Here is a 19659-nt window from a genome sequence, read left to right on the forward strand (position 1 = left end):
ACGGATTATTGTATGTCAGTCTTCTTGATGTTCCTCTCCTCCAAAACCTAAATAACTTGCAAGAGATTTCAGGCATCAGAGATATTTTGATCAATGCATCAACTTTTGATTTTGATACATCAAATGGTTCATGGTGCCATTTGGATTTTTAGTATATTTGACCCACCAGACTGGCTGGGAGACACAAAGGTATGCAGTGATACAGATTATTAGTATGGGTTTAAGTTTATAACTGTCTTGGGTCTCAGATTTTGTGTTCCGTCATAAAACTGGGGCTCTCGAGTGGGAATATGAACCCATGGGTGACTGGAAAATTAGTATAAAATCTAAAGAGAAGGAAGCTGTTGAAAGTGATGAGGATAGGGTAACGATTACATTTTTCAACCCCTGAAATTCATAGTATATTTATAATCTGGAATGGCTTGAATATGTATCCTTTCATTATTCCAGTTCTGTCTGATTATATCTGCCCTGTTTTAGATTGTATATGGATTTTGGACACCTGAGTGGGAAAAGCAACTATCTGCATTATCTCCAGAATTTCCTATACTTGGCATTAATTCATGAGTTGTTGGTTAACTGTGAATTCATTCATTGTCATTCTTATTGCTTCCAGTATTTGATGATTTTATTTATTTTTTATTGATGGCTTTGTAAATATGGTTGAGTTAATTTACTGTAACGTCTTGTAACATTATAATATAAATTGGTTGTGCCAAATGATAGACTGAAATCCCTAGACGCTAAGCCTTTTATTTATATCTCTAAAATTTTCCCTAGTCTAGCAGCAAGAAGGAAATCAACTTTTAGAGATGAAAGGATAGCTTGAGATCCTTTTTAGTCTTTTCTTCGGTGCTTTGATGAATCTAGGGTTAGATCTTTACTCATTAGCTTCTATATGTCAGGCCGAGACTGTCTGTAGGTTTTCCTGTTATTGATTGTACTGGCATTGCTTTTTATTTTATTTTATTTTATTTTATTTTATTTTATTTTATTTTATTTTATTTTATTTCCCTATTAGTTTTTTATTTGCAGCTGAACTAGTATTAGCAATAGTATTCAGCAAAGTTTGGTCATGACCCATAAAGTAAGTGATAAACCATATCTAAGAGGGTCAGTACTACCCATGTAGGTAGCTGAACGACTGGACTTGGGTTAAGTTACTCTAGCTAGCTGTCCTTCTCCATTGCTTACAGATGATTCATTTGCATCTCTTGGATTTCATTGCAAACAGGTATACACAGCTGAAGAACATGGAATGGATATTCTTATGTGGTCTTCTAGTAGAAATGAAGAAGACAAATGGATGTATGCAAATGTAGTCCTCTCCAGTAACAGCCCTTTCAGAGTTGCCTTTGAAGCTGAAGTAGGGTGGAGTGAACCCACAGAATTTGCTCTTGATGACATATCTTTCACCCCAGAATGCATTGATGGAGGTACGCTCAATATATGTTTTCTTTTCAGAGGAGAGAGGAAAAATGTGATATTTCATATTTCAATGGCTATCAAAGTTAAAAAATCTGTAATCTTCTCTTTTGAAATTACTGCAATACTGCTACGCTTCTACTTCATTCTAAAAAAGTAGAAAAGAAATGGATGCAGCACTATCATGCAAAGAAGAATGTGTTTCTCAAAGGAACGAAAAAGGTATACAGGAATGAAAGACCAAATTCATCATATATGTCCTTCATGGCAGATTTTTAACCAGAGCATTTTTCCCTAAAAGAAAGGAGCTGTTATATCCATCACAAAGATCCCCATATATTTTTCGCTTGAGTGCAATCATAGAATCATAGAATCACTAGGTTGGAAGGGACCCACTGGATCATTGAGTCCAACCATTCCACCTCCCTGGGCAGCCTATTCCAGTGCCCAATGACCCATTCCTTGAAAAACTTTTTCCTGATGTCCAGCCTGAACCTCCCCTGGCGGAGCTTGAGGCCATTCCCCCTTGTCCTGTCCCCTGTCACTTGGGAGAAGAGGCCAGCTCCCTCCTCTCCACAACCTCCTTTCAGGTAGTTGTAGAGAGCAAAAAGGTCTCCCCTCAGCCTCCTCTTCTCCAGGCTAAACAACCCCAGCTCTCTCAGCCGCTCCTCATAAGACTTGTTCTCCAGCCCCCTCACCAGCTTCATTACTCTTCTCTGGACACATCTAAATGAAGATATTTCCATGCAGATTTTGGAAAACAGTTTTGTGTTGTAACTAGCAGTTGAACATATAAGTAAATGTAGCAGCTCAGAATATGGCGATCACGAGGGCCTGTTAGTGTTCTCATGAACCATGCTTGAGAAGTATCTACCAACACTCAACTGGATTGCTTTTCTTCTGTATGAAAATAGAGAAAGCTTTAGTTTTGGATAGAAGAGTTTTATGACTATCAAAGTGGTTCACACAATTATTAAAAAAAAAAAGTCAGTTCTTTTATATTTACTTTCTTCATAAGATATCTCAGCAGTACAGCAAATTTACCTCTCCGCCAGGCTCTTTGATAATTTATGATCTCACTTCTGCTACACAAGCTAAATGACTTGAACTGTGTAAAAAAAACCAAAAAAACAATTAATTCTAGAACCTAATAATGCCAAGTGAGAAACGCAATGATTTACTTTGCAAACAAAATGTAGCATATGATATAGTATCAGAAAAAAAAAGTATACATACAAATATAGATTCTGATATAAATATCAACCATACCTTATTTTGAATAGTCAAGAGAAGAAGAAACACAGAGAAACAGATTTTTTTTTCTGTAGATCTTCATTCATAAGAGGAAACTGCTCAGGCAGTGCAATAAGGGACAGGGAACCTGGGAAGCTACAGAGTTGCTGCCCAGTTTTGTAGGGATGGGGTCAGGAAGGCCACGGTGTGGCTGGAGCTGAACTTGGCAAGGGAAGTGAAGACTAACAAAAAGGGCTTCTACAGGTACATCAATTGGAAGAGGAAGGACAAAGAGAACATCCCCCCACTGATGGTTGGAAGTGGTGATCACGTACCAATAGATGAGGAGAAGGCTGAGGTACTTAACAACTATTTTGCTTCAGTCTTCACTGATAACCACTCTCCTCACCGCTCCTGGTTCATGGGACAGCAAAATGGTGACCAGGGGATAAACCACCTCCCACAGTAGAGAGGATCAGATTCGTGACCACCTGAGGAACCTGAACATATATAAGTCTATGGAATCTGATGAGATGCATCCCAGAGTCCTGAGGGAGTTGGCAGATGTGGTTGCCAAGCCACTCTCCATGATATTTGAAAAGTCATGGCAATCAGGAGAAGTCCCTGGTGACTGGAAGAAGGGTAATATTGTGCCCATTTTTAAAAAGGGTAGAAAAGACGACCCTGAGAACTACCAGCCCATCAGCCTCACCTCTGTGCCTGGGAAGATCATGGAACAGATCCTCCTAGAAGCTATGCTAAAGCCCATGGAGGACAGGGAGGTGATTAATGGCAGCCAGCATGGCTTCATCAGGGGCAAATCCTGTATAACCAAAGTAGTGGCTTTCTGTGATGGGGTAAGCACAGTAGTGGACACAGGAAAAACTATGGATGAGATCTATCTGGACTTCTGTAAAGCCTTTGACACGGTCCTCCACAACATCCTTCTCTCTAAATTGGAGAGATATGGATTTGATGGGTAGGCTGTTTGGTGGATAAGAAACTGGTTCGATGGTCATATTCAGAGAGTAGTGGTCAATGGCTCAATGTCCAGATGGAGATCCATTACAAGCGGTGTTCCTCAGGGGTCCGTACTGGGACCACTGCTGTTTAATATCTTTATCAATGATATTGACAGTGAGATTGAGTGCACTCTCAGCAAGTTCGCAGATGACACCAAGACGAGTGGTGCAGTTGTCACATTGGAAGGACGGGATGTAATCCAAAGGGACCTGGACAGACTGGAGAGGTGGGCCTCTGAGAACCTCATGAGGTTCAACAAGGCCAAGTATAAGGTCCTACACCTGGGTCAGGGAAATCCATGTTTTTGGTACAGGGTGGGAGATGATGTGATGGAGAGAAGCCCTGCAGAGAAGGACTTGGGGATGCTGGTTGATGAGAAGCTCGACATGAGCTGACAATGTATGCTTGCAGCCCAAAAGGCCAACCATATCCTGGGCTGCATCAAAAGAAGCGTGGCCAGCAGGTCGAGGGAGGTGATTCTGCCCCTCTATTCAGCTTTTGTCAGACCTCATCTGCAGTATTGTGTTCAGTTCTGGAATCCTCAACATATGAAGGACGTGGAACTGTTGGAACGGGTCCAGTGGAGGGCTGCAAAGATGGTGAGAGGGCTGTGGAGCACCTTTTATATGAGGACAGGCTGAGAGAGTTGGGCCTATTCAGCTTGGAGAAGGCTCAGAGGAGATCTTATAGTGACCTTCCAGTACCAGAAGGGGGCTACAGGAAAGCTGGAGAGGGGCTAGTCGTAAAGGCTTGTGGGGATTGGACCAGGGGGAACGTCTGGGTATAAACTGGAGAGGGGCAGATTTAGACTGGACATTATGAAGAATTTCTTCACCATGAGAATGGTCAGGCACTGGAACAGGTTGCCCAGGGAAGCTGTGGATGCTCCATTGCTCGAGGTGTTTAAGGCCAGGCTGGATGGGGCCTTGGGCAGCCTGATTTAATGGGATGCGCCTAGTGGGTCTAGTGGGACCCTGCCCACGGCAGGATGCTGGAAGTAGATGGTATTTAAGGTGCCTTCCAAACCAAACTATTCTATGATTCTGTAAGAAACAACTAGGAATGATCATGGTTAGATAAAAGCCAATACAGTTGCTAGAAAAAAAATGTGTGAATAGTATTTCTTATTTATACAGCTTTTATTGTTTGGACAAGATGGCCTGTGTATGAATTAGTTGTCATGCTGTTCAAGAAACTAGGCTATTTGTTTGGGTTTTTATTGTGAGGACTAAGTAGCTCCCTGGAGAATTAACCACATGCTGATTAAGGCTTAAAGGGAAATAAAATGTTCATGCAGGTGGCATTTGCTCAGTTCCACACTGAACAAAATTTTTGTTTATTTTCTCTGGATAATACCAACAATAGGCTCAGGCAAATAGTATTTTGGATTGTTCTTCAATGAGCTGGAAGACTATGTACATAAATAGGTACTTGTTCCACTCTTATTCTGCTTATCACCTTCGTTAGTCATACTTTATGAATTATTAGGTACTAATAGCATAATGGAAAGGGAAATTTCCAAATCATCAATTAACTGAAAAACCTAGGTCTATGTTCCAACAATGTATATAAAACAATTTTCTAATTTTAATGGAACATGTACTTTGGTAATTTATTACGAACATACATGAATTCAGAGAAAGCAAAAAAATTCTCCACAGAAAGTGTATGCTAAGGTATCCTGAAATAATCATAACTATAAAAATAAGATAATTTTTATGGAGTAACATTTTTCAATCAGCTTATTTTTCTCCAGAGGTTTTCCAGTTACAGGATACTGCGAAATATCTAATTTGTATCACACTCTGTCTTACAAATATTGTATATCATAAGGAAGGCCTTAACAAAAATCTTTAGAGTTATACTGCTTACATATAGTTTGTTGGATAAATCAAAAATTCATATATTATCTACATGCAATCATCTAAAAATAAATCATTCTTAGTTGGTCATCTTGGCTCTTTGCCCATCTGCAGAAGAGGCAAACATCTTCAGGAGTCTGCTTATCTTTCTTCATATGGTAAACTGGCAATCAGCTTGGAATTAGTTTTTACAAGCTGCAATACTTACAGAATGGAAATAGTAGTTTATCTTATTCTATTATATATTGTATCATTACTGTTTCATCACAAAAAGAAACTGACTTTTCCTTGGACACTGTACACGTTTAACTTAAGTGCAGGATACTTGTCTTTGTATTCACTTGTATGCCTCAGACAATTTCGATATATTTTTAAAGGTGATTTCTAAAGGCATAGGAAGGATCTGCACATGAATTTTTTACAAAGCAGTGTTTTTTATGTCTATTTCTATGCTCCTGCAAGAGTGACATAAGTTACATTGCCCTAAAAGTAGCCTAGGCAAGTCTTCTGATAGGGCAAATAATGGATACCTAAGGAAAGGTATTAGAATGAAAAAAACATAATAAATTCCATCCTCCACCAATCTTTCCCAATCTGTGTTAATGTTTTAGAGACTTTCTGAAGCTCTGAAGGCCTGATAACTCTCAGATGATTTTTCTTCTATGAACTAGCCAGTTCTTTCTGAATATGCACAAACTCTCACTTATTATTGGAAAATCATTTATCATTTAGTTGTTATTGGAAAAACATCTGTTGACAAACCCTGGTTGCATAAGGTCTTTTTCATGTTTTTTTTAATTCCTCTCACATTGCATCCCTCTCCCATGCTGTGCTGCAGATCATCTTTCACTAATTTAAATTCATAACTTGGAATTCAAGTACAGAGTATTCTGTCTCTACCAAGTTTTATTTTTCTTTATACTAACATTCATAACCTATAACTTGCATTAAATGTGCCTTTCTAGAGCCATCCTTCTGAATCCTGATGCTTCTGCGGTTTCAAATTCTAGTAACCCACCTCTTGCTCTTCATTTAATTGGACAGCCGATTTCAGGCATCCTATTTCTGCATTCCCCACACATTTTTTTGCCTCCATCAATCACTCCACAGTTGTATGTGCACTTTGACAATCCTGCCAGTTTCTTCTATCATCCATCCCCCCACCCCGCAAGTTCTATAGTCTGTCTTACTGTTGTCTTAAGTATGTATATCTCAAAAATAAAAAAAATTAAAAGTGTAAAGGAAGGCAACCTCCTAATCAATTTGTGCCTTGATGTATAAACTCCTTTCACAACAAAAATGGTGTATAGATGCTGTTACTTAAGTGTGCACTGACTTTCTACTATTTCATCAATTTGTACTGTCCTGGGAAGAGCCCTATCCTAGTAATCCTTGCTGGCCAGATAAGCCAAATCTGTGCTTTTGAAGAGTCAATAGTACTACACCAAATCTATATAATGAAATAAACCACAGCACTCTAAGATGAATAATCTATCTCTGACATTTTAATATTGTTCCTGATGAAGAGATGCTACTTAAAAGGAAGTGTTAGCTATTTACTAATAATTGTTTCTGAGTAATAACTTCAAAATTCACATGGTAAAACTTGAAAATATTACCTGCAAATAGCATAAAATCACTGTTCTGTAGATATTTGAGCAAGAACTTCTCCTTTAACAAAAAAAAGTAGTAGTGTTTACCTACTTAACTGTCAGTATTGCATTGATTTTTGCTTATCATGCTTATTCAGAAACCTAGCTCAAAGAAAAGTGTATTACCTACAGTACAGGTTTTCTGCAATGTTCTCCCTTTCAGAAAATACCTTTGCTGCTGCAGATCTTTCTTCTCTCTGTATTATTATTTTTCAGCTTGTCTTTAATTACTTTGAGTTTCCTGAGGCAACATGTTCTAAATCGAAGCAATCACAATTTAACTGTTTGGGAGCTGTAAGCAATAAAGATTAGCAGCACCTCTAATTCAGCTGAGGTTTTTATTTGTTTAAGTAGTCAGCTCTCATTAGCCATGAAAATTTCTAAAGATCCAAGAATATTTCTGAACACTTAAATAAAGCGTGGTCAAAGCCACTCCCTGGCCTACTGCAGGAGTAACTTCTAGTTGATGGCCATGCATGGAGATAGCTGCAGTGCCAGCCATCTGTGGCACAGGATATAGCTTAGTTCAGAATCAACTGCTAAATGAGACAAACTCTTATACTTTTCAAGGTCTTGTATTTTTCTGATGATAAGGATTTTTAAAGATTTCATATTACAGAAATCAGTGTTTCTTGGGGAATTTACTTTTACTCAGTTCTAATCATCTTATTCAACTTTTAAACACCTTGATTTCTTAAAAAATACTTTAGTTTTATTTAATATATTAATTTTATTTAATATATTATTTATTTATTTAATATATTATTTTTTAAAAAACAAAAGTTTAAAAAATCCCTTTCCATTTCTAGTTTCAGATTGACTAAGAATATCAAAGTACTGAATTAGAATTTGTTTTCACTAATACTTGTCTCGTAGTATTTTCTAGTTCACCTGAAATAGGAGACATCATGGAAATTCTTAAAAATTCTGCTTCTACTTAATTTAAATCCCATCATTAACCCAAATTTTATCCTGTTTATAAATCATAATGCATGTTTCATCACCCACTACTCTAGAAATGAAATGGATGGACGAAGTCTATGTGATTTAAATAGAAAGGTATTAGTTACGAAGTGCTTTCAGGTATTGGGAGATTATTCTTAAGAAACAAATAAATAGTAAATATATTTTATGATCTCTTCCAGAGGTCATCCAAGCAAAACAGTTATGCTTGTGGAGTTATTCTGCTGGAAGAAGGTAAAACTCAGTACAAAGTCAGCACTGACTACTGCGCCAGCCCTTCCACGCAGTCGAGTTACCTGCTAGTGCCTATTTAGCAGCAGCTCTTTATGAACTTATAAACAGTGCTACTTTAAGCAATTGCTTTATGCTTTAGTTTATTAAAAAGGAATTGTATTGACACTATGATTAATATTTGGCCTGCACCTTGGGTATAAACAGGAGCACAAATATCGTGCAGAGCCCTAGGCTCTAGGGTGTTTGAGAAACCACAATATGTTTTCCCTCTGTCAGTCATTCTTCCAGCGTTTATCACCAGTTCAGTATTAACATTACTTAGTGAAATCATTAACAGCTTGAAGAAAATAAATCCAACTGTGCTTCTGCATCTTCTCTTCCACTCCACCTTATCATTTATTTTTGTTCCTAATAATTCTGTGTTTTTTCACTCGTTATTTTTATTCCGTTTGCTTTCAAGTTTACTTCCTGAAGCCACTCAGTGATATCTGGAGTATTTTCCTTCTTTTCTTCTGTTTCATGAACTAATTTTTAACCATCTTTCATCCTTTTTTTAAAGTTTTTTACTTCTGTTCTTCTCTTGTTCATCCATTCTTTTCTTATCCCTTTACAAAACATTCTTTACAAAACATGTCCTTTTAGTCTATGAACTTAACAAATGAACTAGGACTGTCAGTGTTACAAATTTCCCCCCACATGGACTTGATCACTGACATCTTCTAATACAAACTGTCTCAGATGAGTGTTTATAATTAAAGCAAAGCAGAATGAAGATTGTTTCTAAGAGTTTTTGCTGAAGTAACTTAGTAAAAAGATAGTGACTAAATACTATTTCCGTATAGCATAGATAGCAGAAAAAAAGAAAAGATAAATTTAAAAAAATCTCTGTAGATAATGAGATAATGGTCACTGGTCAAGGTTTTAAAAATCAATTAGTCTGAGGTGCACTAATTTTAGGCACTATATGATATCTTGAAGGTATGTGATTTATAGAAAACAGAGAGTAGCCATTCTTCAGAAGTTAATCCCCTTGTGATATAAGATTAGAAACCACAGAACAAAGGTACATATGCCTGGAAGTGCTCATTTCATAAAACTTGACTAATTATTATTTGTTTCTCTTACATATTGAAGTCTTTTTCTCCCTATTTTCTCTCTGCTTCATGGAACACACTCTCTGAATCCTGGTTGTCCATAAGCCTTCCCTGCTCTGCCTGCTACAGACTCCCATTTGCTTTGCAACAGGATCTCTCTGCTTATATACAATGACATAATCTTTAATCTCATCATTAAATCTCTATATCATTATATCATCTATACCTCATCATTAAATCTGATTATTTAATCTGTATTTTATTCTGAGCACCCTCTGGCATTTCCAATACAGAGAAACTCTAAATCCCTGATGAGCAATAATTGAATATTTTGGATTTTGCCACGCACATAATTCACATATACCACTGAATGTAGAATTATTTATCTTTATGAAAAGTTCTTCTATGCAGCATAAAGATTTACTGTGCAAGTATTTAAAAAATATTTGATAACTACTTCCATAATTACTTCTTACTGCATAACGTTATCCACCTACCAACTAGAAAGAGCACAAAATAAAGCAACCTCTATAATGCTGGAAATGTCCAAACTCTTTTTGTTTTCAGAGTCATAAATGTAAAGAATTCTGAAATGAAACAAAAAGCAAAATAGGAAATGGCTAAAATGTTTCTCCCATACGGACCCTAAACTCTCAGGCCAGCAAAGCATTACAGGCAAACTAGCCAAGTAACCAGACAGCCTAGAAACTATCCAGATAAATTTATATGCTCTCTGGCACTTTTGGTAGATCCCATTTCACTAGATGTTACAAGAAAAGCATAACTGACACCTGTATCTAATTAAGAGACAACAACACAAGTGCAGAGGTTCTTTGTCTGTTGTTTGTGAAAAAAAATAGCCCAGTGATGCAGAGAGGGTCGTGCTGAAGGCTGTGTGTGTGTACATCTAAGCATGCAGGAACATCAAGCAATAGTGAGAAAATTGTGCAGTGAAACGGAACTCATCTGACAGAGGCTTAGACAGTGTCAATGATCCATCTCTGAAACCTCCAGTGACTAAACACTGGAGATTCTGGAAGGGTTAACTGTCCCAGTTGCTGATGCTACAGTGTTAGATCATGGGGAAAAACTCCGTAGAGGAGACTTTAAGTTGCAGAGCCAGGGGAATCACTGTTAGCTTGTCTGCTCATGCTTGAGTGAAGCAGAAACCTCTCTCAGTTTGAGAGCGTAGGGAGTTTCTTTCCTCAAGGGTGAGAGATTATTCAGGGGGAACTGCTGGGGGAGGCTGCCTGTAAAAACAAAGGAGAGGAAGGGGAAAGCCAGATTAGTAGTGACAGAGGACAGGGGATACCAGGCACATCCGTGAATAGTTTCTTTAGTTAATTAGTTTCTCCTCAAAGCCAATCAGAATATGGTTTAGGTCTCCATTGTTTTGCAGTGATAGGGCATTTTTAAGGAGTAAAGATTCTGATCCAAGTCATAGTACCTTAGAAAGATTCTTTAGCCTATTGCAGTATCTTCCAGTGCACAGACCTAGCTGTGGGTGAAGCCACATTTTTTTGGCGGATTTCACAGGAAGGGAAATTGGCAATAATTTTAGGATAAGATAGTTACAGTATAGAAACTAGCATAATTAGTGACAAGTCCTGAGTGCAATTATGTCCCCTATGTTTAAATAAAGAAACATATTATCTTGGTCCAAATGTTTCAGTTTATCCCTGCCTTCTTATATCTGTACAGGATACTGAAATCTGATTTAAGCTAGATGCCTTTTGGGAAATTAAAAATCTTTGGATTTATTAATAGCGCATTCAAATAGTTTCATTAATATTGAACCTCCACAAACCATCTGTTTACACTAAAAATTCCTAAGCAAGCCTCAAATCACAGAGATGATATTTTGCCTTGCTAAGTTTGTTCATAAAAATCATCATATTTCTTTGGAGGAATGGAGAGAAATAATTTGGGGAATGAAATAGTTTCCTAATACTATCCCAGAGAGAAGAAACTTCTTAGAGTCTTCATTATGTGAAAGTTACCTGTCTCCTCAATAAAAGTACATCGCAAGTTCAGATTTATCTGAGAAACTATACAGAGTTTACTATAATTTTCTTCAGTGCTCTTCTCAGCTGATAACAATTTCGTACCTGTTGAGGGTACCTGTCTTTAGAAGTTCAGAAACAGAAAATTTAGCATAGCATTGTGTTCCCACGTCACCTATGAAAATGTGTTTATTCCAAGAAACTACTCTTTTCTCTAATCTAAACCTGTTCTTCAGTCATATCCACCTAATTCTGTCAGAAAATAAAGCTTCGTGGCTTCTTCAGTTCTTCACTGTTTCTAATAAATAAATAAATACATACATACATACAGCACAATTGCAGGTATAGCTAGTAATTTCTGGACTGTTCTTAGCAGAAACATGATAAATATTATTGTTTTTCTGTCACAGGTAGTCAGTGTTTTCCAGGCAGAACTGGTAGTTTTCTGAGTGGAAACTGTAAATCATAGCTTGATTTTACTGGCAGTAAATTGGTCTGTTTTCCTTTATGTTTGTAAGTTAGTAAACTGTGTTAGTTTATAAGAAATTCTGCACAGTTCTACACAGACATATAAAACTCTGAAGTTATTGGGACAAGTTTTGTTTCCATTATTTCTGAAGTTGTAACTGGGTCTCCGGGATTCTTTTCAGCACCCTGCCTCATGCTTCTGTGTTCTCACAAGAGGAGGAGATTTAAAGATTAAATTGCCTACACTCGATTTCCCCCCCTTTTTAATTGTTTTAGAAGCTTTGAAATTTTATTTTCTAGTAGAAGCTTTATTGACACTGATAAAGACTCTGACATATTGTTGAAATATTTGAACAACTTTAGTTAATTTTCTTAACAAGGTTATTTCCTTGCAACCACCTTGAATGGGCTGAATTTCAATGTTTACTAAAGTGAAAGTGAGGACTGCCACTTATTTCAACTTAATTAATGCATTGGATTGGACCTGTAATTAATTTATACTCTTGTCTAATGTAAACTGTTGGAGGGGGTATTTTTGGCCTCTTTTAGCTCTCAGTTTATAGGTCCACTGTTTTTATTAGATTTAGTAGGCAAATTACTTATGCAAATATATCAGACAGGTTGTTAGTTTTCAAGGGTCTGATGCAAGGACTATTAAAATCAATGAGTCTTCCCATTTACATAAATGGGCTTTAGAGCAAGCTGTGATACAACTGAGTTGATGTCGTGTAATGGCACATGGTAACGTTATTTCATGCTTCCTGGTGTTGCCAGGAATACTAGCCGTACTTAGAATTCCCTGTTATAAGGGATATATAAATACAAATAGAGAACTGCTCTGCACCAAAGATCTTGGTATGGGAACAAGTAAGGCAGAAAAGACATAGATAAGATGGAGGTGTTTTTCCATTCAAATTAAGCAGGTTTGTGTGTTTCTGGCTATGTTAATGAAAAGCCATTTATTTTATATTAGCATTTGGGTTATATCAGTTCTGTAGTTTCCTGTGGCTGAATCCCTGTGATTCATGGGCAAAATGTTTACAGTGCCAGCCTGTGAAGTTTGGCATACAGTCAGGAAGCAGGATCAGTATCCTCCACGGATGTCAAAGACATTAGTAAAACAAAGCATATGTGTACAGAAAATGTTCATCAAACAACAGTAAGCCTTTAACAACTCCCTATCCCACAAATAAGTAAATATGTCCTCGACAATGAGCACTTATTGACTTAACATTTTTCATACTCATAAAGTTCCTGTACTCACAAATCATCAACTCATGAGCTTTGTTTAGTGTAACAGATGTTTTAATCATCAGCTCATTGAAATAAAAGCAATTGGACTTGATCTTAGAGGTCTTTTCCAAGCTTAATGATTCCATGAGAAATATATCTAAAAGCAACTGTTTTATCTGAAAATTATGAAATACAGATACATTCATCTGTAGCTACTGCAGTTCATGAAGCAGTATGTACCAAATTTGGTTTACTTTACACACCGGTCTGATTTTTTCTTTTTCTTATCTACCTCAACTAACTAATTTTTCTTCAAACTGCGAGGATGATTGCACTGTAGCACCACATGATCCCTAGGTCATAACTCACCCAGCACAACTACATGAGTAGGTTTCACAAAGGATTTGGAACAAATTAAAATGTCATTTTTTATGATGTACAAGTAGATGTTATATGGACATTTTTAAAACTTTTCTTTAATTTTTGTTATTTGCTGCATGCAATATTAAATTTAGTGTAAAATAAAACACTTAGTGCAAAGTAAAATAAATAAGGACATGTTCCCAACTTGCTATTTAAAAAAACTTGATTCCTTTACCTATAACGGATCATCAACAATTTGATGCTGTATTTCATGCAGATCTAAATCCTGTGTTCCACACAGGATTGTTTTTGATTGGTTTGCTTTTCGTCTGTGTGCAAATACTGAATACATTCCTGAGGATTTCTAGTCATGCTCTTCAGTGACCATGCAGCCGGTATACAGAAAGCCAAGCATTTAGCCTGTGTTCCTTAAAATACATAATTTTCAATAGATTTATCTTCAAATCCTTACACAGCTCCAAACTGATACTGTTGTTTTTTTTTAAAAAAAAGTGACCTCTACAACATTTTCTCTGCTCTTGAATATGATCTGAAAAGCACACAACACTCAGGAGATTCATGCTGGGTTGGGAACATCATTTTTGCATTTCACAAAACAATTTTTGGCATGTCAATATTGGGCGATTGTTGAATCTAATGATTTTAAGTAACTGAAATGGTTTGTGGGCCACAAACACTCCAATTTGCATTAAAAAACCCCACAATTCAAATTCTACTGTTTACATAACCTTCATATATATCTACAAGAATGGATACAGTCTTCAGGTATATGCATAAGCTGAAAGTTAGTTTCTAAGGCTTTCAGGTGAGTACACCGCTGTGTAACTCAGTCCAAAGGAGAGTATATATGATGAGTCTTTCATTAGTACTATCTCATTTTTCACCACAAACTACATTGCAGTGTTAATATTTTAATTCAGTTCTTCCCAGGGGCAAGAAAACAGAGTGAATACTGCCACTCTTTAGAATGAAACATGTCAGTAGCAGATACTGAAATGATGAGCGTAATATAAATAATAACATGGATAGTAACTAAATACACAAGCAATTAGTTTTTCATTAATATGTTGCCTGAGATTTCTTTTCAGTTGGAGTCAGTTAATGATTTTCTAGATTTGTATATTCCTAATGGCTAAACTTTAAATGTTACCTAAATGTAAAATATTTTTTTAACAAATCTTCAAAAATTACCAGGCACATTTAATTTATAATTAAGAAAAGCATCAATAACCTATTTTATGTAAAGAAAATGTACTGAAGTTGGGAGTACAGTTTTGGCAGATCATGGCAACCGTTATGTTTTAAATAATGTCACCCACAGCACGATTATCATATTGCCTCTTAAACCAAAAAGATAAGAACTAATTAATACATAATGTCAGTTAATAAGCAAGGGCATATACTTATGATCTGTGAGGTATATTCTTATCTTATTATTCTGATCTAAAATGATTTTGCTGATTTCAGGGTATTGCTTTGGATTTTTATTAATGTACTGAAAACATAAAACAGATCTCAATCCTATCCCTGGTCAACCTTACCACTAATTTATCCTCTGACATAAATTTGAGATATCTTCACTGCTCTCACTGAATATTGCCTTTATATTACTTTAAAATAGTTGCCTTTATATTACTTTAAAATAATTGGTATGCAAGTCAGGAAGAACTTTCTACACATTATTTTGTAACTACAATAAGAAATAGTGGTATAAAGTAGTAGTAGTAGTAGTATTAATACTAATAACAATGAATTAATCCCATTTTCAACAAAACATTCAAGCATTTGCCTAAATACTGAATTTAGTATGGGATCATTTACACGCATAAGAATTTTATATGATCAGGACCATAACAGTAAACTGATCAGTGCTTCAGAAGTCCAAAGACAGTTTAACACTCAAAACCTGATTTGTAATAAAAAAATGTATTTGTTTAGAAACCTATCAGCAAACATATTATAAATATAAAAGCTATAGAGCATTAAATTGGGTCAAAAATGCTCACAAATGTGCTTTAAATGCAATCTTTCCTGAAACATAAACAAGCAACCATAGTAAAGCCAAATGCATTGGAACTTTGTGGAATTAATTTCCACTGTATCTGAATAAACACAGAAAAACTAAAACTCGACTACCCAATGGCAGAAATGATACCTAAATTGAACTGACAGCAGCTTAAGTGTCTTGCACATGCTTTCAAGGCCATATGAGGAAAAGGGTCAGAAGTAACAGAAGGGAAAAAAAATACTCTCTGATATAATAACATATTATATTCAGAGCAAGTGCAAACTAAAAATATGGAAGAATCAATTACTTTTAAAAATCCATTGTGTAAGATTTGCTTTATTTTTTCACAACCCTAGTTTTATATCAATAGAAAAATATATTTTTCCAATGACTGCCCATATATTTCATTGGTATACCAGACTCATGGTCTTATACATAGATTCTTCATAATGATCTTATTTCAAAAATTGTTAAGTGCTACTGTTATCAATTATCTGCTATAATATGAGATCAAAGTTGGAAAAAATTGCAGTCTAAAATATTTTAATTTCTAAAAATTAAATCCACTGTAAGGTTTAAATGTGTTCAATCAACTATCTAAAGACAATGTCCAGAAGTTTTTTGAAGTAGCAGAAACAAAACTAATTTTTTCAGACTAACATGTTTCTAAATATGCATAATGAAAGTGCAATCTTTTCAATTATATTTAAAAGTTTACATCTTTGATGGATTTACGATGTAATTCTGAATACAAACAACCTAAAAGATCAGTAGGTTAATATTTCACTATGTCAAAATCCATTATTGCTGTTTTATGTTATATTCAGTGTATGGAAAACCATAGCACGTAGTAGTATGACGGCATTTACCAACACTAGCAGTATGAAATGATGTCAGGAATCTTCTATTGTATGAAGGTTTTCAATTATGATTTTCTGATGTGAAATCAGCAATTCAAAATGAAAGATTGCTAAGCTAGTAAGGGTCAGTGTCAGACAGAAATTTGAGCTCTTTTTTTCTTGTGACTGTTTCACAAGCAACCAGATGGTAAAATATTTCTACTTAATTTATCTGAATGCATTAGCAGTTCATTTTTGGTACAAAAATACTATCCTTATTAATGACACGGGTATTTTAGAAACTGAGCATGTTTCAGCAAAGTTCTCCTGCTCTAAAACCCCAGCCTGGTATCACAGAATACACAAACATCAGTGCACAGTGGATTAAAGGTAGTAAAATAATGCTAAAATCCTTATATCTCCTTACAGTGTGTCATGCCTTAATGCAGCAGTAACATTTGACTTCTGAGGTCAGAGAGCAACACTTGCACCATTTCAAAGGGCAAGCTAAAACCCGCTCGTACATTTTTACATTTGATCTTCTCTGCTTCAGCCCAAGTCAATGTCAAAACTCGTCCTGCCTTTTAATGAAGTGGTGACATTAATTTTTCTTTCCTTGTCTCTAACAATCATAATACTATTTGCTTTACTCACTCACTGCAAATTGTCCTTGAAAAGATTAAATACGTGGAGGCACATTCTGGAGATTTTTCTCTTCTCCTTGCACATAAAAGAAAAATTAAAGGAATCCATCACATTTTTCCCATGGGAGACACTGTTGGTGTCAAGATCACACTGTGAGCATAGCAAGCTTCTTAGAATTCAGTTTCCCCAAATAGTTCCGATGCTTCTGCTGCTGAAATTCAGTTCCAATGATTTTCAGAGGAAGAAAGAGTGTCCGAGAGAAATTTATTTGTATAAGTGATCACAGAAAGCTTTTTCCAGTATTTTTTCCAGCAATACAAGCAAGCATGGGATATTTCTTTTGTCAGCTGTCTGAAGTAGTTAAATTTTGAAATATAAAAACGTACTTTTTTTCAGTTTTATCCTGGAAACCTCTATCTAGTATTTTCTTTGACTTAATCCCACATCCGATCAAACTAAGCTACAGAATCAGAGTGATAGTAAACTATTGCAGTAAAAAATTTTGTTGTTACATTGTAAAATTCTTTCTCTTACTCTGCTGAGGGTTCAGACTCTGTCAGGGGTAGTAACTTCCCAGGAAACAAGTTCCTTTTTGATCTAGACTAACATGGCCTTTGATTTTTGCTCACCCATTCAATATGCAAATAAAGAAAGGCTATAACTTGAGGACTGTAAAGTATATTTTTAAACCTTTCCTGAAAGATAAGTTTTATTAATTCTCTAGTATTAATCCTTTTATGTATACATGGTACAAGCAGTAATAGGATCAAAACAAATGCTGAAATGCAACAGTTTTAATAGTGTGCTCTGTACTTAGGAGCTGTGGTTTTATACAAGAGGGTGTTTTATTTCTTTTTAGAGTTTAGTATTCTAAATCAGCTACTTTCCAAGAAGTCTCCATGTACATCTCAAATGCAGTAGAGATGACTACCGAAAGAAGGGAATCAATATATACTCCTCTTGGGCTTTATTTATTTATTTTTTGTAGAATCAGCCGATCCACACCCTCCAACTTGCAGTAGCGACCAGTTCACATGTGCATATGTGCAGCAGTGTTTGCCTCTTTCTGCAAAATGCAATGGAGCTGAAGATTGCTTGGATGGAAGCGATGAAATTAACTGTCCCACAGAGATGTCTACCACCACGACTATGGGCTCCTGCAAGCAAACAGAGTTCCTGTGTCCTTCCAAAGGCTGTATCCCATCCCTCCTGAAATGCGATGGTGTGTCAGACTGCCACCTTAACGAAGATGAAATTGGCTGCTGTAAGTTACTTCCATTGCTATAGTTAAGGCCACACTAAGTTCCTTTCCTAAAACAGTGTTGTGGAGAAGCAATGTAATGAAGTGTGGTGTGAAATTCACTATTCCTTTATCAAGAAAAATATTATTTGCATCACGTATGGTGTGTTACCTCTAGAGACAGTCTACATTTGTATTATGCATTGTTATTCCCTGGATATCAACTTTAATAAATGCCTAGAACTGTTTGTATTGTATTTTTGTTAATAATTGAAAGCATTTACGCTTTTGTCCATAGATCATACAGCTGCATTTGCATTGCCTCATCTCTGATTGCGATATGACACCTAGGTAGAGTTTTGCAATTCTGTAATTTAGTAACATTCTAGGCAATCCTGACCTTTTGAGGATTTAAAAATCAAGTCTGTTCATGCAGTAGCAGTAACCTCTGCTGCAATCAAGGAAAAGGGCTCAGAAGGAAAATGAAAGGACAACAGGATTTTGAACTCTAACTGCAATGAGATACCACAAAGTTTCAGATAGTCACAAAAGTGTTTGTCCATTTCAAAATATTCCATTATTGGTACATGAACTGAGACAAAAAAAAAAAAAAGACCTTTAATTCCAGGAAGGTACATTTTAAAACATTTCTTCCTAAACTTTTTATTCTGCAAATGTTTTTTAACATTTTATTTTTCATCCTTATCATAACCAAAACAAATAGCAAAATATGCAGGCCACTGTATATGTCGTTTCTTTTAAAAAAATTACTTTGTATAACTGGAATGGACTTTGCACACTGCCAGTGCCTGCCTTTCTAGGTACTTTGTGTAGAAGTGGGCTTTGTGGTTTTGTTGCAAGAAGCATGATATAGGAGCTATCTTTTTTCTTAAATTACAGATGCCTCTAATTTCAAATAAACCCCTCTTCGCTAATCTTCATTCAGTCCTTCCTCCTTCTCAATTTGTTCCGCATTAGAGACCTCTCTACTGTATCCTAGTACATGTACATCCCAATCACAGACCACAACAGCTAACGTGTTCTAAAATCTCGAAATCCTAAGGCCACAAGGTTTCCATGACTGTCAGTATTCCTGAAGCAGCTGAAATATTCCTTCAGTGCCTTTGTCTTCTAAGCAATCCCCAGGGAATGAGGGGAAATTCCCTGGTCTGTTCAAAGAACAAAAATTCTCCATAGACATTACACACCTTGAGGTTTTGAGTTTGGTGGAAACTTAGTCAAATCTTTAGTCACATTATTACTTCAAAATTCAGATTTCACTGTATAACTATGTAATTTTCTTAGAACTCCAGATAAGAATATAGAAGTACCAACTCATGTTTCTTCTCTCAA

The 19659-nt window shown here is 36.0% G+C and overlaps 1 protein-coding gene across 1 annotated transcript in view; it reads left to right on the plus strand.

Moving 5' to 3' along the window:
- The window catches only part of MALRD1 (MAM and LDL receptor class A domain containing 1), a 244603-nt gene that overhangs the window by 179004 nt on the left and 45940 nt on the right, over positions 1–19659 (plus strand). Inside the window, exons 32-33 of the mRNA XM_054060854.1 lie at positions 1235–1436; positions 18055–18330. Coding sequence (XP_053916829.1) covers positions 1235–1436; positions 18055–18330 — 478 coding nt within the window. The remainder of the gene's footprint in view (positions 1–1234; positions 1437–18054; positions 18331–19659) is intronic.

The sequence above is a fragment of the Cuculus canorus genome, chromosome 2 (assembly GCF_017976375.1).
Source record: "Cuculus canorus isolate bCucCan1 chromosome 2, bCucCan1.pri, whole genome shotgun sequence".
NCBI classification, from domain to species: Eukaryota; Metazoa; Chordata; class Aves; order Cuculiformes; family Cuculidae; genus Cuculus; species Cuculus canorus.